This window comes from Martes martes, assembly GCF_963455335.1.
Source record: "Martes martes genome assembly, chromosome: 7".
Classification (NCBI taxonomy): Eukaryota; Metazoa; Chordata; class Mammalia; order Carnivora; family Mustelidae; genus Martes; species Martes martes.
In genome coordinates, this window is record NC_137894.1 from 131,437,156 (window position 1) to 131,464,195 (window position 27,040).

Consider the following 27,040-nt stretch of genomic DNA (forward strand, 5'->3'; position numbering starts at 1 on the left):
GGAGTATGCTATGTCCTATGCCAAAGTCCTTTCCTTTTTTAAAATGGCATGTTGCTCATGAAAACACCTTTATTTAGGAAATAAAAAAATTTAAGGTGGCCCCAAAAGTCATGAAATGTCAGAACACATTATAGGGGGGACAGGTTTCTAGGTAAGTTTTATTAGATGACATTCATTTAACATAGGTAGTATTTCACAGAAATAAAGGAATAAAACACAGAAGGATGTTTAGAATAATTAAAGCTGTAAATCAAATAACACTGATGATCTGTATAATAAAATAAAGAAAAACTACTAATATCCTCCCCCAAACAGCAAGATCCATGGAGTATAAACTGCATTTTCCTTATGAGAACATTGTTGTGGACTTGGGGTAACTCACCCTCTGGAGCTCTGCATCTGGATCCGGATGCCCTTCAGCCAGAAGGCGCTGCCTGATTTCCTCTAGCTCTTCCTTCTCTCTCTTCCTATCCCGTTCATCTGCTTCCATTTCCTTTTCTCTATCACGCAACCTTTTCTGAAGAGCGCTTCCTCTGAAAAAGTAAACCATAACAGGCCTTGATACTCAGACAACTATTACAACAGCTAGATTCTCCAAAAGTACCTTCTTTCAAAACTGAAAGCTGCACATTGAGGGAATGAAAAATGTCTTACTGTTCTGTATCTGAGAACACCGAAGACAGTGTGCTCTCTACACATACATGTTTAATAAGGAAGCAAGGTCTTGTCATTTACCACCACGCCTCATTCTCAAGTCATTCTAAGTAAGTATCTAACACAAGGAGAAAACAGTTCTCTGATGAAAGAAAGCTCTCATTCCACAGGGAAAGCCCAACACAGACACTGTGTTTTCTTGGATGTCAAGTTGTGAAAAACTACTACAAGAAGTAATAATACCACTAAGAACAGTTCTCTATCTTCAATTCAAAGCAATTCTTTCCCTTATGGAAAAAATCCTTGAAGGAAGTAGTGTATCATCAACAGAAAGCAGAGCTTCTCTCTAGCCAGCAGTACATCTCAGAATGCTGAAATTACGTACTACTACTGATTTTATGATTCAGTAATTTTACTTTTTTTTTTTTCATTTTCTACAAACTCAAAGCCTGGGTATGCTTTTGAAGTAGCTAATTCCAGTGTTTTGATTATGTGGGAGTACAGTGTATTAAAATTATATACTAAATTCCTTCACTACATGCCCTGGCTCATGTCAGATACATAAGGTTAAGAAGAGAAATAAAAATATTGTCCATATCTTTCCAAAAATTATAGTCTGGAATGGAGGAAGCAGAAAAGAGCCAGTAATTTTACCAGACTGCCAAGGTGCTAGAATAACAGTAGTTTAGAAATGCCATGCGAACAAAGACATGAGGGAAGGCAGGCTTTACAACTCTCACTTTACAATAATATATCAGTAGGGTAGGAGATGAGATGGCAATGGTTTGCTTTGCAACATTCTTGAACGCAAAAATTTTTAGACGACCTTGAATAGTTATCAAGACTAGTTATAACTTGTTACAAAAATTGGACCTCTACAAAACATGAAAAAAATTAATTTGTTTTAATATTATTATATGGACCACCACTCCACCAAAGACAGAATTGTTGATCCCTTTCCAACACTTCTCCCCCACACTCCCAAAACAACATATCAAATATGGAGGTAATTACAAGGTAGAATATTAAAATTTTCTTTCTGGGGCGCCTGGGTGGCTCAGTGGGTTAAAGCCTCTGCCTTTGGCTCAGGTCATGATCCCAGGGTCCTGGGATCGAGCCCTGCATCAGGCTCTCTGCTCGGCAGGGAGCCTGCCTCCCCCCTCTCTCTGCCTACTTGTGATCTCTGCCAAATGAATAAACAGAGTCTTTAAAAAAAAAAAAAAAGATTTTCTTTCTTACTCCAAACTTGCACCCTCTGGTAGAGAAAATACACCTAGTAAAATACTCAAAGTATGAGCTCATGAAGCAAGGGTTCTTTACCTGTAATATTTGGGATCATCTCTATCATCATCATAATCTTCTAAGAATTCTTTCAGTCTTTTAGCTTCTTTTGCCTTTCAGGAAATAAAAGACAAAGTGTGCAAAATTAACATGAAATTCATATAGACTATCCTCTCCTTCTTGGAGATAGATGTCTTATCCATACTACTTGAATTTTATAATTCTCATGTGCATTGCATATTAAATAGCATTAGAGATATTTTATCTTTTACTCATAAAACAAGCCAGATTTAGAACTTATCTCTGCAACAAAAAAAAACCGCATATAGTATTTCCTCTTTGGATATAATCTTCAAAGGACAGTAATGAAAACAGAGCATACCAAGAAACAAAACTGAAAGTTATTTTATTGACTCTATTAACTCAACAAAAATATTTTACATTTGTAGATAGATAATGCTAGAGAAAAGTTTTTACAAAACGCAGGACTGAAAGGTCAAGTCACAATCATGCATCAATCTAACTTTGGGTTCACAAAACATGAAAGTATAGGACTCTCTTATTTTCAGAATTTCAAATAACTATTATATTTAGTAACACTTATAGCTAACAATTACATACAAATATGCAATACATAAAAATAATTATTTATACTCTATATCCTTATCTATTCTACCAACTATTCTAGCTATTATACCTATATACAAAGGAGATAAGTTTCTGAATGTAGTAAAAATTTAGACTACAGTAAGATTTTAATATATTGCAAAGTTCAAATATTACCTCTCTGTAAAGACTCCCCTAATCTAACCATCTATTCATCACCAATTCCCATCCCCAGAGCTTTCTCTGCAATCCCAAAATACTGTGAACACACCTTTTCATATCTTAAACACTCATACACTACAGTAACTACCTATCTCTCTGACAATACCACCCACTTGTTTCAAGGTTAGAAGCATTTAGTTACTCCTGCATACCCAGTACCTAGCACAAGCATCAAGGCTAGGATATAACTTACACTCAAAATGTGTCCAACGAACGAGCACAGATTTGTTAAGTAGGAATGACAAAACTTACAAATATTTAAATAAAACACTGGAAGGTCCAGAGATACATACTAAAATATAAACATAAATTACCAGTCTTGAGGAGTAGAAACCTTTACTTTTTACATCATTTACTTCTGTTACTTGAGTATTTTTATAAAATAAGCAAGTTTAACTGCTTTTGTAACATACTTTTTTAAAGCTCCCAAACACAAAATAATAGGAAAATTCAGATTTGCATGTAAAAAGCAGAATCTCTTCAAATCTATCCCACTATGTTGTTCATGGCAAACAACTCTTCAAATAATCATTTCTCATCATATTATTCTCTTCCTATTTTCTAACCTAGGGATGAAAAAGAAATTCTACAATGGGGGCGCCTGGGTGGCTCAGTTGGTTGGGCGACTGCCTTTGGCTCGGGTCAGGATCCTGGAGTCCCGGGATTGAGTCCCACATTGGGCTCCCTGCTCAGCTGGGAGTCTGCTTCTCCCACTGACCTCTCTCCTCCCATTCTCTCTCTCAAATAAATAAATAAAATCTTTAAAAAGAAGAAGAAGAGGGCGCCTGGGTGGCTCAGTGGGTTAAAGCCTCTGCCTTTGGCTCAAGTTATGACCCCAAGGTCCTGGGATCGAGTCCTGCATCGGGCTCTCTGCTCCGCGGGGAGCCTGCTTCCTCCTCTCTCTACCTGCCTCTCTGCCTACTTGCGAACTCTGTCAAATAAATAAATAAAATCTTTAAAATAAATAAATAAATAAATAAATAAAAAGAAGAAGAAGACAATGGGAGCTATAATTCAGGGGAGTTGAAATTACTGTCAATAATTCTGTGGCATTATAGATCTGCTATACAGAAAACCCATACTATCTATCCAGTTGCTGCATGCACCCTCTTTTGGCTACTTAAAAAACTCCCTCTCTGTCTTATGTTCAAAAGCTATATGAAGATTCCTAACGTCAGTGAAGTTTTAGGAAGAATAACCTCCAAACTGGAGATAAAGAAACTTTCATGAAATTCTGGCAAAGAGAGAACACATGGAACATACAACTCAAGCAAACACTATGCTAAAATCTTTCTGTCATTCTTCTTAGTAACAACCTCTGCCAATGGTTTCACTATTACAGTTTATCAAACAGTGTAAACGCAGAAAACAAGGTTCACTTTTATGATTGTCAGGTAGTTAACAGGTAGCATAAGGAAAAACTATAATTCATAAATGTCATATACTGAAGACAATAACTGTAATTTATGAAAACAGTTCTTTACACTGTATGTTAAGTGGATTTAAATAAAAACATGAAAAACAAAAGAGGTCTTCTCATGACACTATTCCCATCATCCCCATGTGCCACACTAATACAGAACAGAATCTATTAATGCTTCTTCAAAATGTTACAGACTCTTAATCAAAGAACGTTTTACAAATTCTCATTTTATATATTACTCTATGGCAGACTTACTTCAATGGTACGCCAAGAGATAATTTTGTTTATAGTCAGCAAAAATGTGAAAATTAAGCGTAAAAAGAGATTCTGGTGTACTGGAATTGTCTGAAGATTACTTGAAATATATAAAAATTAAATTATGTAGGGTTCCGTGTCCAGACACTTGATTTCGACTCGAGTGGCAATCTCAGGGTCATGAGATGCAGCCTCACTGGGTGTGGAGCCTGCCTGGGACTCTCTCTCTACCCCTTCCTTTGTCCCTCTGCCAACAAATTAAATTGTCTTGAGAACTTACACATTTTAATGACAGTTACCTCTAATCTAGTTAGTGGTCAAGAATTTGACCTGATTTTTATCTAAAAAAAAAAATCACTGATTTATAATCTAGAATTATTACCATTTCTCTTCTTCTTTCTTCTTCTCTTTCAGCCTCTTTCTCATACTCCCGAGTTTTCTTCCGTTCTCTGATTTCCCAATTCTTAAGGCGCTAAAAAAGAAATTGTCAAGTTTAATAATACAAATGTATGCAAAGGGCTCTGAAATTTTTGACTAACCCACTGAATAGCAAGCTTTAATAAAAGCATTTCCTGGGGCATCTGAGTGGCTCACTTGCCCAGCTTAGATAAGTGCGCAGCTGTTGGTTTGGCTCAGGTCATCTCAAAGTTATGAGATCAAGCCCTATGTATTATGCTCCATGACCAGTGGGAGTCTGCTGGAGATTCTCTCCCTCACCCTCTCCCTCTGCACATATGGCTGCATGCTCTCTCAAATAAATAAAATCTTTAAAAAAAAAAAAAAAATAGGGGTGCCTGGATAGCTCAGTTGGTTAGGTGATTGCCTCCAGCTCAGGTGATGATCCCGGAGTCCCAGGATCAAATCCCACATCAGGCTCCCTACTCAGCAGGAATTCCGCTTCTCTGACCCTCCCCTCTCTTATGCTCTCTCTCTTACTCTCTCTCTCAAAGAAATAAAATCTTTAAAAATAATAAAGAATAAAAGCATTTCCTCAATTTACCTCTTGGTAAGCAGCTTCTTTCTCTCGGAGTTTTCTTTCAAGTTTTCTTCGTTCATAAGCATCTTCTTCATCCTCTTCTCGGTCGCGCTTCTTGTCTTTCTCTCTCTCTCGTTCCCGTTCTCTTTCTCGTTCTCTCTCTCGCTCTCGTTCTCTTTCTCGTTCCCGTTCTCTCTCTCTCTCTCTTTCTCGCTCCCGTTCCCTTTCACGATCTCTGCTCTTTTCTCTATATAAACAAAAGATTTTAATAATCTGTCAGTCTTTCAGTTTTCCTTTATAAACCAAGGGAAAGGAAGGCAACATATATTACAAAATAATACAGGAACTCATAGGCCAGAATTTAGCACCTGATTTCTGCAGAATTGTAAACTTCTCTATATTTATCAGGATGACACAATGTAACTCTAGTCTCAAATTCTGAATTGTATTTTAAATTCAATGTTAATGCTTATCGGTATCTCAGAAAACACACACACCTGGACGTAAGAAATACAAAGGGCTGACAAACATGTTAAAAGACAGCCTTCTTCACTAGTGATAAAGGAATAAAGGTGTTGGCAAAGGTGTGGAGAAAAGAGCATTCTGGCATGTTGCATGGATAAATTAGACCTATACTACTGGCAAGGAAAAGTTTTCAAATATTTGAGAGTGGTAAAACCAAATTGCAAAATATATGTAGTATGATGCCATGGATCTAATTAAATACAATACAGTGTTTATGGATTCACATCCATAGTAAAAGTATGCATACACTGATTGTATATATGTCAAATTCTTGATAATGGTTACTCAAGAGGGTAATAGCTATTCCAGAAGAGGAAGGAAGGGAAGGATTTTAATGCCCACTAAAGATTAAGGACACTGGATTTCTAGTTCCAGCAACTGATGGGACTGCCTAAAAGTGGACCTCCTTTCAGCTATAATCAGGTGAAAATTTGCAACACAGAAATGTATTATCTGAAAACCAGCCTGGGAGAAAAAGGTGAGCTTTTCTTCTTTCCACACTTTCTTCCTTTGTTCATTTTTGCTTTACTCCTTCCTGAGGAATTTGAGGTGATTCATCAAAGTCAATATAAGAAAGAAAAAACTTAAAAGCAACGTAAAATTACAATTACAATTAAAATTACAATAAAATTAAATTGAGAGCTAGGTGAGTCGTGGCCATATGGGCTATAGGACCAAGTAGTAAAGACAACCGGCTAAAAGCAGGGGTGCTAGAGATGATCTCCCAGGATGCAGGACCTCAATGAAATGGTAAATAGAAAAGATGCCCAACAACCCAGGGAGAAAAGAGGGAATCATGTCTGCCCAGAACACTGGGTGGACAGTGGCTGTGTTCTGGGTCTGTGTATAAACTAGCTTCAGCTAGGAATTAACCCTGAAGTTGAAAACTATTACTTGACTGTGGCTGAGGAAGTCCTCTCCTCACAAATATAAACACTGCAGGGACTGCCCACCTGCAGTTCTACTAAAGCATCAGTGAACAGTAACTTCCACCAAAGCCTTACCTTGATCGACTCCGATCCTTATTCCGATCCGAGCTCCTTTCCCGATCGCGGTCTCGGTCTCTCTCGCGATCCCGGTCCCGGTCTCTCTCTTTTGTCCGGTCACGATCCCTATCTCGTTCTCGTTCCCGCTCCCGTTCCTTCTCTTTTTCTCGTTCACGTTCTCTTTCCCTTTCTCGTTCCCGTTCTCGCCTTTCTCGTTCCCTTTCACGCTCCCTCTCTCTTTCTCTCCGTTCTTTCTCAATTTCCTGTCTTTCTTTCTCCTTTTTGCCTTTCTCTTCTTCCAGTTTCTAGAAACCAATAAAAGTACTTTTAGAGTTAACTCTGTAGCTCCAGTATTCAGTTATTTCCCGGCGCAATGCCCAATATAAGGAACAAAAACAACCAAACCACTGGCACTTTAATATTAAGTACTTGTGGTTTTACTGGACAAATTAAGCTGAAGCAATCACAACACTAAATAGATTGCGTGCAAACCCATATACTCTACACAGACCAGGAATCTCCAATCTTGGATGCTGGGAGATTGTGTCAAGTGTGGTTGGCCACTCAATGATTATCTAATAACTAAATGACCATGAGAAATGTGATGATTAGTAATAATTTCTAGAAATACAATCACTTAGCTAAAATGTAATTCCCCTCATTATGAATTTTCTGTAAATCAGTGTGACTACTGATTTACTATTGATACTAAATATAACCCCAGACTTCCCATTACCTACAGGCTACTACTTGAAGATTTCCAAGGGGAGGTGCGGGAGGAAGAGTCAGTTTGCTGTAATACAACTAAATAATCTTCTACCCACTGGTTTGCCCACCCTCCAAAAGATAAGCTGAACTCAGCCAATATTTGCCCTATTATCTAAATGGAAATGTTTACTCCCACCATTACAAGATGGATAGCCCACCAAATACAAAAGTTTGAAAATCACTCACTTCAAGCAAAAATGTACATAACTGTAATATTCTCATTTCATTTAATTTTAAAAGCAACGTATTTATGCCCATTATGCCTATAAGACAATAAAATATATCAACAGTGATAAATCCATCCTTGGAACGAACGATTGCATATGAACTTACAGATGCTGTGCTAGGACATGGATCGCCAACACTGGATTAACCTTGCCTACAAGCTATGTTTCTGGGAGGAAGAGCAAGTACATGGTTCACAAATAAACCAAATAACAAAGTCAGACCAAGTTTGTACCCTGACAAGATTACCAGTGTACCACACGGTTTCTACACAAACTCAGGAAAAAAAAAACAAAAACAAAAATAAACAAAACAAAACAAAAAAGCCAAACAGGAAAAACAAAACAAAAACAAAATACATTTATCCCTTTGGTTCCATGTTTAGTGTCACCGAAATGAAATTTAAACTGCAACAATAAAATGTGCATTCTTTTGTCTTTTCTCAGTCATGTAAAGCATTTAAAACAACTTTAAAAAGCAATCTTACCTGTTATACTTTTTCTCTTGTTCATGGCCCAGAGAACTGACAGAGGATTATGAGAGAAAAACTAATGCATGAGAAATCAATATATTCAGCTGCTGTGCCAGTCTATATCAAACGAGAATGTAGGCAAAGCCAATACTGAATACACCGAGGTTACAAAGAGAAGAGAAAAGAAATGACAGAAAGAGGACAGAAACTGAAAGCTATTCAAAGGGGCAAATTCTAATTTCTGAAACAGTTCTAAAGAACTATAAAAATTTGTATTGTAAAATGAGGCTAGACTACATAAAACTTACCTCAGTGTCATACACTTATAAAGAAATATTTATTTCTGAGATAATACTTACAGATTTATTTTAGCTGTTCCAATAATAATTTGTTTTATAGAATTTAATTTTTACTTTTGCTTATTTACTGTATTACTTATTTCTTAGTAGTGTATACTTCCACTTATGTAAATAATGTTTCAGAACTCATTTCAAAAGTTTTGTTCTAAATAAATGAACAAGTGAGTGAATCAGCCCACACTAAATGCATTTCTAAAAAAGACTATGTATGCGGTTAAGTAAATGCACACATACGTACATATATATATTTTAAGACAAAGACTAAAGATAAAGAAAATAAAGTGAGTCTAAAAAGATGTAAGGAAGTAATGAAATAATGAAGAGGAAAGGACAGAAAAAAAAATCATAAATCTTACCTTATTCTCTCTTCAGACTCGTCCGTGCTGTAAATGGACGCCCCCTGCCACGCTGATACCCTGACAGTCCGTGGTTATTTAATAAACTCATACCAAAACATGCAAAGGTTCACTGAGCTCATTTTTTGTTACTAGAGTTTCAAATGTTCCCTTTAACCGTACCACCCAACAAAAAGAACTGTTTTCATTTTCATCTTTTTTTTAAAGTACATTTTGGAAAAAACATCCCCTCAGCCCCCATAGTGAAGTAAGTCTAAGGCAGTCAAATGCCTGACAGCTTCTCAAACTCTGAAGCAATCATCTTTTGAATTATATTCTCAAAAACACAATTTTCTCATATACTTTACCAATGACATGACAGGGTTTAACAAATAACAACAAGGGGGTAAACCACACACACAACTGTATACCATTTTCAAGCTTACTCAGACCCTGAATTTGAGTACTGGAACCTAACCAAAAGTATTCCTCGAAAGTGACTTCCCACAGACTACCTTTTAAATTCAAAATTAATTTGGGAAAATTTCATTTGTGCTTTTAGACATACTTAATTCCTGAAAAAGCACTATGTATGTGAGCTAGGGCTGGGCATCTGGATAATAAGTGTTCAGCAGCACTGATTCAATGGCACTGTCAACTTGGGATTTTGAAAGCAGTAAGAAAAAGTTTAAGATTAAATAAAGAAAAAAGGAACACTTAACATTTCACTGAGTTAAAGATCACTCAGTCTTTAGAGTAAAAACCAGTAACATCTTATTATCTTTAACAACAAAATACATTTCATTTCATGCTGTGTTTGCATTTTACCGTTCATAAGCATCACCTTCAACACCAGCGAACATTCACAGATGCACTGTCATTGAGAGAAGCTTTCAATAGGCAAAACTCGTGAGTGGGATTTACTATGCACAAATACCCATTTCCAAGCCAGTTACCCCTTTGCATATTTTTCTGAGGGGGCATCCATAAATATAATAAAAAACAGAAGCTCATACTTACATCCTATTCCTTGTTACTTTCCAAGCTGAGAGTTTCATCTTGCATTAGTCACCATATGATCTCTATCATAATGGTGGGGGTCAATGAATAGATTAGCTTTATGGGAATTTACAGTTCTTCCATGCATCTAAAATTTGGTAAGTCTGGTAACCACTGACCTACTTTTTAAAATCTCCCCCTCTCAACTTAAATCTACACAAATATATACCTTAAATTTTAATCTCAGCTCTAAAGAAAAGATTTTCCTAAGATTAAGTTAAATACCTGCCCCAGAAATAAACTACAGTGTAGGTTATCCTGCTGCCCCACTGAATCTAATGTAAACCTGACCTTGATGTTTATGTTAAAATCTAAGAATAAAATTAACTTTTAATCATATTAAAGTGAGATGACTGCAGAGTAGTCAGTAACTGAAAAAACTAAGTACAATATGTCCAGGACCACTTTAATATGGTATTGCTCTTCTGTTTCTTTGTCTCTAAATATTAATTAACCTATAAAAAGCACTTAAATTATATTCTAATGTAAGGTTGATTTTTTTTTTCTTTTTGTCTGTTTGCTTTGGGTTCTGTAAAAAGTCTAGATTGGTATCAAGTAAAAAAACCAAGAATACTACCTTGTGTGTGTCTCTGAATTTGCTGATCTCTCGGGATATCAGGTCTCTTTTGTCTTCTTCCATTTCTATAGCATTTATATCCTCCTAAAAAAGATAGAAGGGATAGGAGAGGATACATTAAAGATTAATCCACATCAACACCAACATACTAAAAGATATTCTGTACCATCTTACAAAAAAGAAGTAAATAAAATAATTTATATAGTATAAAAAACTAATGATCTAAGTTAAATAGTGAGAAATCAGATGAAAAAGAATCACAAGTCTGGCCATTAGCAATAAACATTTATTGTCAGTGCCTTTTAATATAAACGAACCTTAGTGATGAGTGGGTAGGGGATCAGTGGGGCCACAGGAAATCTGCGGAAAATCTGCGGAAAAATCCACAAAGATTTAAAAAAGAGCAAGAGTTTTCATTATTCCGCACAACAACTCACTGTATGTTTATAATGTAAGCAAAGTAAGATTTCTGTGACATTTTCTTGATTTCAAATTACTTAAATAAATAAGATTTCACTTAACTCTCTTTAAAACCTCCTGTCACCTACCTCCTCACCCTCCAACTACCTCAGGCAAGGGAATAAGGAAAGTCTCACACTAGCTAGACATTTTCCTTCATCCTCTGGAAACAATCACACCAACAAAATTTACCCATAATTCCTGCCATTGAGCAGGAGCTCTTTGATCCTCTCCTCCAAACACCTATCAAACAAATACTCTAGCTACTTTCTCCTTTCTTGGTAATGCTGGGGAGGAAGAACGAGCTCTACAAACCTCAATTACCCTGTACCTAATGGACTACCAATTCCCATTCCCAATGACTGGCATTTTACTAGACAGGTTTTTATTACCACATGAGGAAAAACAAGCCAAGTAATAAAAATATATCTGGCCACAAAGGAAATTGAAGATAACCTAATAAGGCACTCAAATTCAAAATAAAATGAACCGTAACTACCCAATACTAAAAACCATACTATATGATTCATGGTACTTTTCATGGCACATAAAATCCATGCACACAACATATTCCCAATATTTTTAAAGAATATTCCCCACAATTTCTCCAAATTTACCCAAAAGAAATGAATGTAAACAAACAAACAAACACTTTGGGGGCACCTGGGTAGCACAGTCAGTTAAGGTTCAACTCTTGATTTCAGCTTAGGCAAGCCCTGCTTGGGGCTCCAAGCTAGGGGTGGAATCTGCTTGAGATTCTCCCTCTGCCTATGCCCCCCTCCTCAAGCTCAGGCACGCGCACATGCGCGCATTCTCTCTCTCAAATAAATAAATCTTAAAAAAAGTTTTTTTCTTTTCTTTTAACCTTGACTCCCTACTATTCAATTAGCTTAGGCTGGCAAAGAGTAATAAAATATAATACACTGGGGAGGAGTGTTTCATCTTGCCCTACTCCTCAACTGCCCTCCAATTGGAAGTTCAACTGCAGGGGCGCCTGGGTGGCTCAGTGGGTTAAAGCCTCTGTCTTCGGCTCAGGTCATGATCCCCGGGTCCTGGGATCGAGCCCCGCATCGGGCTCTCTGCTCCGTGAGGAGTCTGTTTCCTCTTCTCTCTCTGCCTGCCTCTCTGCCTACTTGTGATCTCTCTCTGTCAAAAAAATCAAATCTTAAAAAAAAAAAAAAAAAAAAGGAAGAAGAAGTAGTTGTTCAACTGCAGTACTGTCCATAGAGGGAATGAGATGTGGTTTAGAAGAAAAGATGGCAAGACTTAAAAAATGGGTGAAAATCTTCAGTGAAGCATATCTGGTGTGTTGCTTGAAGCAGAGACAGAACAACATCCAGGAGTAAGGCAAAACAAAGCCAGCCCCTTCATAGCCAAAAAAACAAAAACACAAAACAAAAACAAAACTTCCTTTGTCCCTTAATATCAGCAGCTACTTCGTGAGTCAAGGGCTTTTTCCTTATATAATTTGAATCCACAGATAAACATAAGGATCTATGCCAGTATATTTCAAACATATAAAACAAACAGTTTGGTGAAAAAAGTGAGTTACTTGATAAAACATGGTCAAATTAGGTTTAACAGTATATTGTGATAAATCTTAAGTCATTTTCTCCTTGAAAGTTGCAATGCAATGAAAGCACAAGAGTGACACCATAAAAAGTAAACCACAGAAAGGATTATTGCCAGAAATCAGTAACACATACGTCCTCCTTCTTCTCCTTCTTCTTCTTCCTTGGGTGAGAGTCAGATTCCTGTGAGGGGGCATTGAGCTCACTGGAGTATTCTCGTATTAAAACTTCAATGGCCCCTTTGATCATCTGATCTCTTCTCTTTGTTTCTTCATCTAAGGCTTCTTCATCATCATTAGTGACAGTTTCTGGTCTCGCAGTCTTTAAAAAAAAAAAAAGAAACAACCAAGGCAAGGTCAGGGGAGTGAAGAGGAAAAAGACATCCCAAAAAAAAGAAAGAAAAAAGAAAATCATTCTAAAATAAGTCAGCACACAAAACAAACATTTTTTTCTCTAAAACATCTGTGTAGTCCTATTAAATGCAGACTTGATTTTGTTCTTGACTTCACAAAACTACATTTCATTTACTGATTTTTCTTAGATACTGATACTTCATCATTTTCTTTACCTTTTTTCCTTTATTAGCTAATATTCTAACCTCTGACCAGTTACAGGGAGATCAAACCACAATACAAACACACTACACAACATACCTGCCAAGCTTTCGGTTTTTCAGATTCTTTCTCAAATACTTCCACAAACTAATGATGGTTACTAAATTAACCAAAACACAGCTGAAAATTTCATTATGTGAAAAAAGCGAAATACAGTTCTATGTACACTGTAACAGCCACCATTTAAAATTAAAAAAAAAAAGTATGTGTAGGTTAACAAATGTAAAACACAAGGCAGCTATATACAACAAAACTGCAAGCATCAAAAAAACACAAACCAAAAGGCCAGGGGTTTAGCCCCTGACCTGCCAGGGGCTGAACAATGACATCTTTTTCCTGCTCTGTGGGAATGTGGGTACACCACTTACAAAAACCGTATACTTATATACTTAGAAGGAACCAACTCTAAATACTGCCCAAGTATTTCTCCCATGACCTGCACATGTAACGTTATAGAAAATAACACGAAATTCATGTGGTAATGCTTCTCACAAGTAAGTAACTATTTGTAGGACTTTAGTTTGTTTTTTTAAAGACTAACGTAATTGTATTGATGTGAAAAAAAAAAATTACTGACTTCTGACATACTATACTATTATTCTTCCTTTTATCTTAGATTTATTTTAAGGCCCCCGGTTAAGTAATTAATTCAGTTCAAACTACACAACTTAGAGAATAACCTCAAAACTCTGGATAATTTCATTACTCTCAACCAGTCTTTTTTTAAAATTAGGAAAGATGGAAGCTTTGCGCAGTGGCAGTATCGTAGCCAATGAGGTTTATCCGAGGCGCGATTATTGCTAATTGAAAACTTTTCCCTAAAATTAGGAAAGATGGGAAAGTATTACAAGCAACAAGATAAAGACATGTACAAAACTTTTTGTAATTTAAAACTATACACACATACATCTTAAGGTACTTATCAGTTTAGTTGGTAAACATATGCCATTTGCATTTTCAGATATAAATAAGACAATGCTCTTCTGCATAAATACTGGCTGTTGCATAGCACAATGTATGCAACTATTTGAGGTAAGTTTCACACCTTGTGGCTCCTGAATACAACTTAGCAGTGATTTCATATTTCATAATTTCATAAGTGTGAAAGCTATCTCTAACAGATACTAATTCAACAGGTATTTATTTCTTGATTTGCAAGAAAATTTTTTTATTTAAAAATATTTTCTTGGGGCGCCTGGGTGGCTCAGTGGGTTAAAGCCTCTGCCTTCAGCTCAGGTCATGATACCAAGGTCCTGGGATTGAGCCCCACATCAGGCTCTCTGCTCGGCAGGGACCCTGCTTACCCCTCTCTCTGTCTGCCTCTCTGCCTACTTGTGATCTCTCTCTGTCAAATAAATGAATAAAATCTTTAAAAATATTTTCTTGAGTTGTCTTGGTGGCTCCATCAGTTAAGTGTCTGCCTTCAGCTCAGGTCATAATCTCAGGGTCCTGGGACTGAGCCCAGCATCTGGCTTCCTGCTCAGCGGGGAGTCTGTTCTCCCTCTCCCTCTGCCCCTCGGCCCCACTCGTGCACTCTCTCTGTCAAATAAGTAAGTAAAAGTAATCGCTACACCCAACATGGGGCTCAAACTTACAACCCTGAGATCAAGAGCTTCATGTTCTACTGAGCCAGCCATGCACCCCTGGCTCAACAAATTCTTAAGAGCCTACTGTGCGTGCAAGATACTATGCTAGAAGCCAAAAATAATTCGATATTGGAAAAAGAAATCACCTTGCCCCGAAGCATTTAGCAAATACAATAAGCACTTACGCTACAGATAACTTCGAGTCAAGTCATAATGTGCAGTATTTTAAAACTACTCTGAGTTCCTTACTCTTCATCTAATCTTTCTTTTTTAAAGTTAGCTCCACGCTGGGAATGGAGCCCAAAGCGGTGAACTTATATGTCCCTGAAAACAAGAGTCGGACACTTAACCAACTGATCCACATAGGCACCCCTTTATCCAATGTTCTTCTGCCAACTTTCTACTTGGTAACTTGGATAAAAATGAGCAGCTTCACCCAAGGACTGTAAATACCTGTTAAAATTATTTACCAAAAATACTGTAAACTATAATCGTGGTGATATGTTCTTTTTTTTTTTTTTTTTTTAATTTATTTGACAGACAGATCACAAGTAGGCAGAGAGGCAGGCAGAGAGAGCAGGGGAAGCAGGCTCCCTGCTAAGCAGAGAGCCCGATGCGGGGCTCCATCCCAGGACCCTGAGATCATGACCTGAGCTGAAGGCAGAGGCTTAATCCACTGAGCCACCCAGGCGCCCCTCATGGTGACATGTTCTTACTTTAAATCAATAATATATCCCAAGAAGGTCTTTGTGCAGCTTTTACGAAAATCCCCTCAGTAATACTATGCTTCTCCACAGGTTTTAAATGGAAAAATTAACCCGACATTAACTTGCCACTGAAACTCAGGTCCTAAGACATACATGGGCCAATTCAATCCAAACCCTCAGCTATTGATATAAATATAAATATTGATAATATTTCTTTATTATGAAAATATACTTTATGAGAGAGCATCAAGTCTGTCATTAGCATTTTCCCTACATGCTAAATTCCTTTCCATGAACCCTCAACATCTCCATGCTTCTCTAAGCATAAAGGCAGAAACCGGGTGGGGTGCCTGGGTGGTTCAGTCAGTTAAGTGTCTGCCTTCACCTCAAGTCATGATTCCAGGGTCCTGGGATGGAGTCCCAGCCTTGCATTCCTGCTCAGCGGGGAGTCCGCCTCTCCTTCTGCCCCTCCCCCACCACTTGTGCATGCACACGCTCTCTCAAATAAACTGTTAAAAACAAACAAAAAAAGATAAAAGTGGGATTATATAAATCTGAAGGCCTAGTCATTTAAAAATACTCATAAGCCCCCAAATTCACCATCACCACCATCTTAAATCAAATATAAATATCAGTACAGCTAGTCTCACCTAAATTAGAAATAAAGCAGTTGGAATGAAGGAATTCACATCACCTTCTGAATAACTATTGCCCCTTGATCCATTGGGGAAATGTACATTTTTAGAAGGAGAGCTTATTAGCCAAAGTCTCTTAACCAATTGTTAATATAAGAAAACCAAAAATAATCAGATATATCACAGAAGGAAAAGTTTGTGTTTCTTTTTTAGTCAAAGAGAACTGCACAACTACTTGTGTTCTGTGTTCTGACTGACAGGAAAATGCCTGACTCAAGCACCACACAAGCTCCTCGAGGTCTCTGCTCACATCATCCATCTTAGGTCACTGTTTTCTAGACTTCTCCCAACAGTCAACAATCAAGAAGAAAGAACAATACCCTCTCATATTTTATCTTGAAAAATAATGACAAATCTGTCATCTGTCCCACAACAGTTATATTTGCTCAAGTTATTTGAAAAATAATTTTTTTATCTGATAGACCAGCTAAACTTTTTCTTTTTACCAATATCGTTAAGTTAAATGAAAGTACCAGCAGATTACATCATTTCTGCCTTGTGGCTTCAAGTATCTCTGGGTACCATGCCATGCACACCCAGAAGTCATGTCTGTTAATGTTTTAAATTTCATCTGTTTTGAAATAATTGTTCTATTTTTACTGGAGGTAGCTCCAATTCCATTTTTTTCCCCCAATTCCATTTTTGAAGATATAAACAGATTTAAATCATGGTTCCCTTCACTAATAGTGATTACAAATTAAAATTACACAATTGTGCATTTCCCTGTTCACATATATAGTGAAGTCATTTACTTCATGTTCAGAGTACATTATTTGCAATGTTACAAATCAAACCACCTCACCAGTTGATGATTAAACAAAAGGGGGGGGAAAGACCCTCAGGGAATTACATAAAAACTGTTAAAACTTTAATTTCATTTAATTCCATCCTTTATTTTTTTTTTAAAGATTTATTTATTTATTTATTTGTCAGAGAGAGAGAGAGAGAGAGAGAGAGAGCGAGAGTGAGCACAAGCAGACAGAGTGGCAGGCAGAGGGAGAAGCAGGCTCCCCGCCGAGCAAAGAGCCCGATGTGGGACTCGATCCCAGGACGCTGGCATCATGACCTGAGCCGAAGGCAGCTGCTTAACCAACTGAGCCACCCAGGCGTCCCTCCATCCTTTATTTTAAGTAATTCAGCTACCACTGCAAGGAAAATCTGGAAAGTCTTATTTCAGACAGTTGTTTTTTTGACGTGACAGGCTACACTGCTCATCTGAGATAGAATTTATACTACACAGAAACTGCATTTTATTATTTCTTTATAAAGCTAGGTAAAGACAGTAAGATCATCAAGTGAACAATGTAACTGCAACTGATACTCAATGAAGGATCATTCCATTCTTGCTATGGTTAAGACACTGTCTTAGATTCTATGCAGGTTCAAGAGGAAGAGACACAGTCTGTGAACTTACTTGCCCTTTCTATCTTGTAATCAGAGATATGGAAATAAAGCAGGATGTAAGGGGTGTGAGAGACAGAGATACCAATAATATATGTTACAAAGCACTGACCTAACAGCAGTAAAAACCTGGGAACAAAGTGGAAAGAGGAATTTTAATTCTGCCTGAGAGAAATCGAAGGTAGGACTGATGACGGCTATTTGAATCAAATTAACATTGTAATTAGAACTATATGGACAGAATTGCAACAGGGAGCCTGAATGGGCACCAAGGACATGAGATGTCAGCAAAGAACGAAAGAAGTTTGTAGGGATACATGACTGACACATGCAGAATGACTAATGAGAAAAACCAGAAAGGGAGGCTGAACAAGCCTTGAATCCCATGCTAAGAATATGGCCTTTATACTCTAAGAAATTCAAAATCATTAAGGATGCATGAAAAGCGGGTTGATATCATTAGTTTTAGAAATACAGGCAGTGGGGCACCTGGGTGGCTTAGTCGTTAAGCATCTGCCTTCAGCTCAGGTCATGATCCCAGAGCCCTGGGATTGAGCCTCCTATCAGGATTCCTGCTTGGGCTCCCAGCTAGGCGGGAAGCCTGCTTACCCCTCTCCACCTCCCCTCTCTGTGTTCCCTCTCTGTGTCTCTGTCAAATTAATAAGTAAAACCTTAAAAAAAAAAAAAAAAAAAAAGGAAGCAATGCTGTAATAGATAAGAGAAAACAAAATGCAGAGAATCAGTTAAATTATTAAAAGGACAAAAAAAGAACTAAAAAAAAGCTAATTATAGAATACTTAGAACTCAATCCTGTATTTATGAAAGAAAAACAAATTCATATATTCCAATTAAAAACTATATTCATACACAGAAAAATCTCTGGAAGAATATGCAACAAAAATGTCTACAGTGGTTCCTAATGGTGATGGGATTACAAGTGGTACCTAATTTCTTCTTTATAGTTTGCTTTATAAATTTTTTACAAAGAATATACAATGCTATTTGTAAAGGTGGGAGGGATAATACCAAGAAAGGTGTTTCCGTTTCCAATGAGAATGAAAACCTGAAAGCAGCAAAAAGGATTTTGATTTTTTTGTAGAAACAAGAAAGTAACAATAAACCTACTTTAAATCCATTCTCAATTGAAGTTCCAAAAGGAAATAGGAAATACAACCAGGTTTTTATTTTTTGTTTTGTTGAAAAGGAGTAATGATATATACAAAACAACATGTAAAAATCTCTTTTACTTTATCTTCACTTAATACGGCCACCAATCTGAGGAAAGTAAAAAGACTTATTTTCATTTATTTTAGAACTTGTATACTTTTTTTTCAAGGATATACTTTTTTTTCAAGGCTCCACATCCAGCACTGAGCCCAACACAGAGCTTGAACTCATGACCCTGAGCTCGAGACCTGAGATCAAGAGTCAGATGCGCCAACTTGTGTACTTCTAAAAGAGAAGGCAACTAATTAAAATTAATGTGTAGGTTGAAATATATTTTGTTGTACTTACTTACAAAGCTGCCTTAATAAATTAGCTCTGTTTGGAATAGTCTGTACCAGTGTTTTCTCTGGCAAGTTAACCTTGTCCAGCCTCCCTCACTACCTTCATACCAACCTGGAACAAGCAAACCAACAGTCATCACCCATTATGGGTAGATAAAAGACTGAAAGTAACTATAAGCTATAAAACACCCTCCTGCATTTTAGCCACAAGGAAATATTATGATGAAGATGATGTTGTGAAGCCCCATAGCAGATTCACTTATAAGAAGTATTTACACTGGAAGAACACAGTTGGCCTAGAAAAGATAACACTGTAGAAACATACCCCATTAGAAGCTTTCTTCTTTGCTTTCCATTCATCTAACTGTGCCTTTGTCTTTGCATCAACTTTAACGAGGAGCTTCTTTTCTCCAATCTGCAGGTCATGCAATAACCTGAGTGCACGGAGGGTAGACTCAGGTTCCTTATACTCACAGAAGCCAAAGGCTAAAAACGGATGTAAAGAATTAGTGAAATATCAATACAGTTATGAAAACAAAGTATTTATGGAAAATTAAAATCATCAGAGACCAAATGTTCTAAAAGCAGAATTACTCACGTTGTCACTCCTCCCTTTCCTTCAATTACCCTTGATAATTTTACCTTTAGCACCCTCAAACCATGACAAGAAAAAAAGGAAACAAAAACAGGGGAAAGAAAGAAAAACTCTAATCAAGCAAACTGCTACCTATTAAAAGTGCTAATATTTACCAGAAGCAGCAAATTTCATAACTGAGTCTTTTATTTCCTTAATTCATTCCATCCAGACCTCCTGAGCTAGTGACAGCAGCCTCCTTAAACCTATCATAAGCACTTCCTTTTTCTTTTTAATAGGATACTTCTCCTGTTTTTTAAGATTTATCTATTTGTTTTAGAGACAGTGTGGGAGAGTGATGAATGCCTGTGAGCAGAGGAGGAGGGGCAGAGGAAAGAGAGGAGAGAATCTCAGGCAAACCACCCCCTGCCCTCGCTCAGTGAGAAGGCGGACACAGATGGACGCCTTACCAACTGAGCCACCCAGGCACCCCACAAGCACTTTTCAGTTCTGAGAATTAAACTACAAGTGTACTGACCTTTCATCCTAATAATAAGTTTAATTTTTCTCTCTAATTTTAATAACTAGTCTCACCATTATTACCATGCCTTTAAACCAGAGATAGTAGAACAAACACTTTAAAGGAGTAACCTAGGGGCACCTGGATGGCTCTGTGGGTTGGGCCTCTGCCTTCGGCTCAGGTCATGATCTCAGGGTCCTGGAATCAAGCCCTGCATCGGGCTCTCTGCTTAGCGGGGAGCCTGCTTTCCCCTCCCTCTCTGCCTGCCTCTCTGCCTACTTGTGATCTCTCGCTCTCTATCAAATAAATAAAAAAATTTTTTTTAAATCTTAAAAAAAAAAAAGGAGTAACCTAAAAACTGAAAATAAAACAAACGAATCCAAATATATATAGTTAAGGACACAAACACGCAGAGATGAACTATTCAGTGATTTTAAAACAACAAATTTGACCACAGGTTTTTTGACTGATGTATCTTAAGACAAAAGACTTGTAAATTAAGAAGAAAATTTCGATAATCATACTGTTGATCATTAGTCTTAAACTATTGTACATAAAATATGAGATTAAACAAGCCAGTAATTAATTTAATAGTCTATCATCCCAATGTCCTTGAAACTAAGGATTCTCAACTGAGGGGGGAAAAAAAAGATAAATTACAGAAAAGGTTAAATAAAAACCCTTAAGTCCCGAATGTAAACTAATGTGCACCGGAAAACGTAAAGGCAAAGACTAAACAAGTTTTTTTTTTTTTTTAATTTTATTTATTTATTTGACAGAGAGAGAGATCACAAGTAGGCAGAGAGGCAGGCAGAGAGAGAGGGAGAAGCAGGCTCCCCGCTGAGCAGAGAGCCCAATGTGGGGCTCGATCCCAGGACCCTGAGATCATGACCTGAGCCAAAGGCAGCGGCCCAATCCACTGAGCCACCCAGGCGCTCGTTTTTTTTTTTTAATATTTAAGTAATTGCTAGACCCAACCTGGGGCTCGAACTCATAGCCCCGAGATTGAGAGTTTCACGGCCCAAGATCAAGAGCTGCACGCTCCTTGACTGAGACAGCCTGGCCCGCCAAGACTAAACAAGTCTTACAACGAGTATACCTAATTCCCAGACTGTGGTTTTTTAAAGCATTTCCCACTAAAAAGAACCAGAATTCCTTAAAGAAATGGCTGATTCTAAGCACGGGACAGAAAAACTTCTACGGGTGCCTGGGTGGTTCAGTCCTTAGGCTTCTCCCTTCAGCTCAGGTCATGATTCCAGTCTTCTGGGATGAAGCCTCACATCAGGCTCCCTGCCCTGTGGGAGGCCTGCTTCTCCCTCTCCCACTCCCCCAACTTTTCTTCCCTCTCTAGCTGTCTCTCTGACAAATAAATAAATAAAATCTTTAATAAAAAGAAAACAGAAAAAAAAAGAAAAACTTCTAGATGACTTTACAGAATAACTTAAGACAATTTAAGCTTCACTAGCGAGAATGACAATTCTTATTAAATATAAGAAACTGAATATGCTTCAATCCTTAAGTTCAAATGCTTCTTAAAAAATGTCATTGCTGGGGCGCCTGGGTGGCTCAGTGGGTTAAAGCCTCTGCCTCTGGCTCAGGTCATGATCTCAGGGTCCTGGGATCAAGCCCCGTGTCGGGCTCTCTGCTCAGCAGGGAGCCTGCTTCCTCCTCTCTCTCTGCCTACCTCTCTGCCTACTTGTGATCTCTGTCAGTCAAATGAATAAATAAAATCTTAAAAAAAAAAAAAACTTAAAAAAAAAAAAAAATGTCGTTGCTGGGGCTCCTGGGGGGCTCAGTGGGTTAAGCCTCTGCCTTCAGCTCAGGTCATGATCTCAGGGTCCTGGGATCGAGCCCCCACATAGGGCTCTCTGCTCAGCAGGGAACCTGCTTCCTCCTCTTTCTCTGCCTACTTGTGATCTCTGTCTGTCAAATAAATAAAATATTTTTTAAAAATAAATAAATAAATAAAATCTTTTTAAAAAGTCACCAAAAAAAAAAAAAAAAAAAAAGTCACTGCTAAATGATGCTGAGGACATCAATTCATTCTTCTGAAAAATGAAAGAACCACAGCATTTACCCTGTTTTCCTTATATAAATTAATTCCGATAAGGAAGATTTGTACTTCAATGAAGGAAGTATTCTTCAAAATACACTAGCACATTCTGCAGCCCTCCAATGAATGAACCAATCCAGGAATATACAACAGCTGCTACTACAAAAATTTTAAAAAATTTTAAAAAACAGTGTCTCATAATGAAGAACAGTGCCTTTAAAATATTCTTACAAATGAAAAACAAAAGTAACACATGCAAACTCAAATCTGAGTCTGAAGATACAACCAGTTTACATAAAATACAGAGGACAGAAAAACAGTGGCACATTATTCTACTAGACCTGCAATCAGCAAATCCATACTCCAGAAATGCTACTGAGCAAATGAACCACTTTCTTCCACAAAGATTTCCAAACGAAAAGAACTTAAAATATTAAAAGAGACTCAAAAATATGCCAACCAATTGCAATGCGTGGACTATATACGGGTCCTCTATCAACTATTCAAAGACTTGACATTTGCAACAACTGGACATCAGAAAACTGACTGAATGATATTAAGAAAAAAAGTTAATTTTTGAAAGTCTTATAATAGCATTTTCAGTATGTTTTTAAAAAACTCATGTCTTAGGAACACATGCCAAGATACTTATAGGCATAATGATGGATGCTTGGGATTTCTTAAAAAGAATATGAGGAGGAAATGGGCAGAGTACAGATTAAGCACAATTGGGCATGAGTTGATAAATGTTAAAGCGAGGTGATAAGGATACAGAAGTTCATTGTGCTTTAATTTTACATATGAATTTTCCCATAAAAAATACTGTTTAAAGAATGCACTGTTTAAAGAATACTGAGCACCTGGGCGCCTGGGTGGCTCAGTGGGTTAAAGCCTCTGCCTTCGGCTCAAGTCATGATCCCGGGGTTCTGGGATCGAGCACCGCATCGGGCTCTCTGCTCCGCAGGGAGCCTGCTTCCTCCTCTCTCTCTCTGCCTGCCTCTCTGCCTACTTGTGCTCTCTCTCTATCAAATAAGTAAATAAAATCTTAAAAAAAAAAAAAAAAAGAATACTGAGCACCTGGGCAGCTCAGTGGGTTAAGCCTCTGCCTTCAGCTCAGATCATGATCTCAGGGTCCTGGGATCGAGCCCCACATCAGGCTCTCTGCTCAGGGGGAGCCTACTTCCCCCCTCTCTCTCTCTGCCTGCCTCTCTGCCAACTTGTGATCTCTCTCTGTGTGTCAAATAAATAAATAAAATCTTTAAAAAACAAAAAAAGAATGCACATCAAACAGGTGCTTTTATGAACAAGTATGAAAAGAACAATTTGCTTCTAAGACTAACAGGTCATCTCACCACCTGTTCTGCTTTCTTCCTAAGTCCTAATTGTTGACTGTTGATCATATACTCCTGCTCTGAGAAAAAAAGGACTTTTCAAAATAACACTGTAAAAAAATAGTCTGAGTAATTTGTCCTCTCCCACCTCTTTCCTGTTAATACTTTTCCACTTTCTAATCTCAACTCAGCTAAATCTTCCCAAATGCCTTTAATCCTATTCCAATAAGAAGGAAGACAAGAAGTGCTGACAGAATACTCCCATGGTTAAGCACAATGAGAGCAAAACATGTAACAAGTGACTTAAGCACACAGGTTAAAATGATCTCAGTAAGAAAAAATTACCTACCTTGAAGTTTTCCAGATGCACCTTGTACTCTCTTCCAGCTCAAAACCAAGCCACATTTCTTAAAGAGAAAAATAAAACAAAAAATGATCATCACCATTTGACAAATCAACTAATCAGTAATGAATGTAAGACCACAGCTGGTATTTCCACCAGGAAAAAAATATAAGCAAAAATTTGAAAAAAATAGTAACACCTATTTTTTTTTTAAGATTTTATTTATTTGTCAGAGAGAGAGAGAGAGAGAGCACCGGCAGACGGAGGCAGAGGGAGAAGCAGGCTCCCTGCTGAGCAAGGAGCCCGATGTGGGACTCAATCCCAGGACGCTGGGATCATGACCTGAGCCGAAGGCAGCCGCTTAACCAACTGAGCTGCCCAGGCGTCCCAACACCTATTAATTTTTAAAAAATTCCCTCAATTCCCACATATCTATTATATGAAAGAAATATATAATACATCATTTAAAAGAAAAATATAAACTCCTACAAATTCTTTTTTTTTTTTTTTTTTTTAAATTTTTATTTATTTGACAGACAGATCACAAGTAGGCAGAGAGGCAAGCAGAGAGAGAAGGGAGGAAGCAGGCTCCCTGCTGAGCAGAGAGCCCGATGCGGGGCTCGATCCCAGGACGCTGGGATCATGACCTGAGCCGAAGGCAGCGGCTTTAACCCACTGAGCCACCCAGGCGCCCCTCCTACAAATTCTTTTTGCAGAAAATTGACTACCTTTTAGATTTTATTTATTTTGGGGGTGGGGAGAGAGTGAAAAAGAATGAGAAGAGCAGAGAGGAAGGGGTAGGGAGAGAATCCCAAGCAGACTCCAAGATGGGCAAGGAGTTCAACTCGGGGCTCCATCTCACTGAGATTACAGCTTAAGCAGAAAACAAGAGTCAGAAACTCAACCAACTGAACTATCCAGGCACCCCTTGACTACCTTTTAATAAATAAGAAATTTTATAGCATTATTTATCCTACCCAAAATGTATACATAAAAAAACAAAATTACCAATATTATAATATTTACTAAAAAACTACAGTAAATTCAAGTAAATACTGAGTCCATTAAGATTATGTTTCAAAACATACATCTGTATTACAAAGAAATTTTTTAAAATATTTTTTTCTTGGGGCGCCTGGTTGGTTCAGTGGGTTGAGCATCTGCCTTCGGCTCAGGTCATGATCTCAGGGTCGTGGGATCGAGCCCCGCATCCGGCTCTCTGCTCAGCGGGGAGCCTGCTTCCTCCCCTCTCTCTGCCTGCCTTTCTGCCTGCTTGTGATCTCTCTGTCAAATAAATTAATAAAATATATTTTAAAATATTTTTTTCTTTTTTGGGGCGCCTGGGTGGCTCAGTGGGTTAAGCCTCTGCCTTTGGCTCAGGTCATGGTCTCAGGGTCCTGGGATGGAGCCTCTCAGGCTCTCTGCTCAGCAGGGGGTCTGCATCCCTTCCCTCCCCCCACCTCTCTGCCTACTTGTGATCTCTCTGTCAAATAAATAAATAAAATATTTTTTTTAAAGTCTTTTAAGATTTTTTTTTTTTTAAGATTTTATTTATTTGACAGAGATCACAAGTAGGCAGAGAGAGGGGGGGAGGAAGCAGGCTCCCTCCTGAGCAGAGAGCCTGATGCGGGGCTCCATCCCAGGACCCTGAGACCACGACCCGAGCCGAAGGCAGAGGCTTAACCCACTGAGCCACCCAGGCGCCCCAAGTTTTTTAAGATTTTATTTATTTGACAGAGTGAAAGAGAGAGAGAGACAGAGACAGAGCAAGCATGAGCAGGGGGAATGGCAGGAAGGGAAGAAGCAGGCTCCACACTGAGCAAGGAGCCCAATGTGAGGCTCGATCCCAGGACCCTGGCATCACAACCCAAGCCGAAGGCAGCCGCTTAACCGACTAAGCCACCCAGGTACCCCTAAAGATCTTTTTTTTTAAGATTTCATTTATTTATTTGACAGAGAGAGAGAGATCACAAATAGGCAGGGGGGGGGGCTCCCTGTTGAGCATAGAGCTGGATACAGGCCCAATCCCAGGACCCTGAGATGATGACCCAAGCCAGAGGCTTAACCCACTAAGCCACGTAGGTGTCCCACCCCTAAAGATTTTTTTTTCCCCTAAAGATTTTTTTAAAGTAATCTCTATACCCAACGTGGGGCTCAGACTCACAACTCTGAGATCAAGAGTCGCATGCTCTACTGTCTGAGTCAGCCAGGCGCCCTTTTTAACATGGAAAAATGCTTGACATGGGATGTAAAAATAACATGGGACACAAAATTCCAGATAATATAGTAATATAATATAGTAACACTTTAACTATGTAAAGAAAAAAATTTCCATAAATCAGAAATATTAGGGGCGCCTGAGTGGCTCGTTGGTTAAAGCCTATGCCTGGGATCAAGCCCCGCATCGGGCTCTCTGCTCAGTGGGTAGCCTGCTTCCTCCTCTCTCTCCGCCTACTTGTGATCTCTGTCTGTCAAATGAATAAATAAAATCTTTAAAAAAAAAAAAAGAAATATTAATAGGGCAGGTTGTCTGAAGAGTAAAACATTACATTTTGTTTACTTTTGAAGTTTTTAAACAATATTTCTTTGTTTCACTAAAGATATATTTACTTGAGAGAGAATGCATAAGCAGGGAGGGGGGCAGAGGGAGAGGGAGAGAATCTCAAGCAGACTCTTCTGAACAGGGAGACCAACACAGGGCTCGATCCTAGGACCCTGAGATTATGACCTGGGCTGAAACCAAGAGTTGGACACTCAACCGACTACACCAGCGAGGTGCCCCAAACATTATTTCTAATTATTAAAGTAAAAACTAGAAGGTTAACGAAAAAAGTTATTTGTGGGAAATGATAACTGAAGATTGCCTGTCAAAGCTTAGAGAATGCATGAATTTTTCACATTTCCCTTCAGAGAAACCAATAAAATGATGGTTATCTAGGAATATAAAAAATAAAA

The 27,040-nt window shown here is 38.0% G+C and overlaps 1 protein-coding gene across 1 annotated transcript in view; it reads right to left on the reverse strand.

Moving 5' to 3' along the window:
• Positions 1-27,040, reverse strand: part of RBM25 (RNA binding motif protein 25) — a 60,637-nt gene that overhangs the window by 10,395 nt on the left and 23,202 nt on the right. The window contains exons 6-15 of the mRNA XM_080807932.1: positions 24,092-24,149; positions 19,590-19,750; positions 12,889-13,074; positions 11,041-11,094; positions 10,724-10,807; positions 6,947-7,233; positions 5,442-5,664; positions 4,824-4,913; positions 1,975-2,048; positions 383-533 (exon numbers count right to left, since the gene is read on the reverse strand). Coding sequence (XP_080664058.1) covers positions 383-533; positions 1,975-2,048; positions 4,824-4,913; positions 5,442-5,664; positions 6,947-7,233; positions 10,724-10,807; positions 11,041-11,094; positions 12,889-13,074; positions 19,590-19,750; positions 24,092-24,149 — 1,368 coding nt within the window. The remainder of the gene's footprint in view (positions 1-382; positions 534-1,974; positions 2,049-4,823; positions 4,914-5,441; positions 5,665-6,946; positions 7,234-10,723; positions 10,808-11,040; positions 11,095-12,888; positions 13,075-19,589; positions 19,751-24,091; positions 24,150-27,040) is intronic.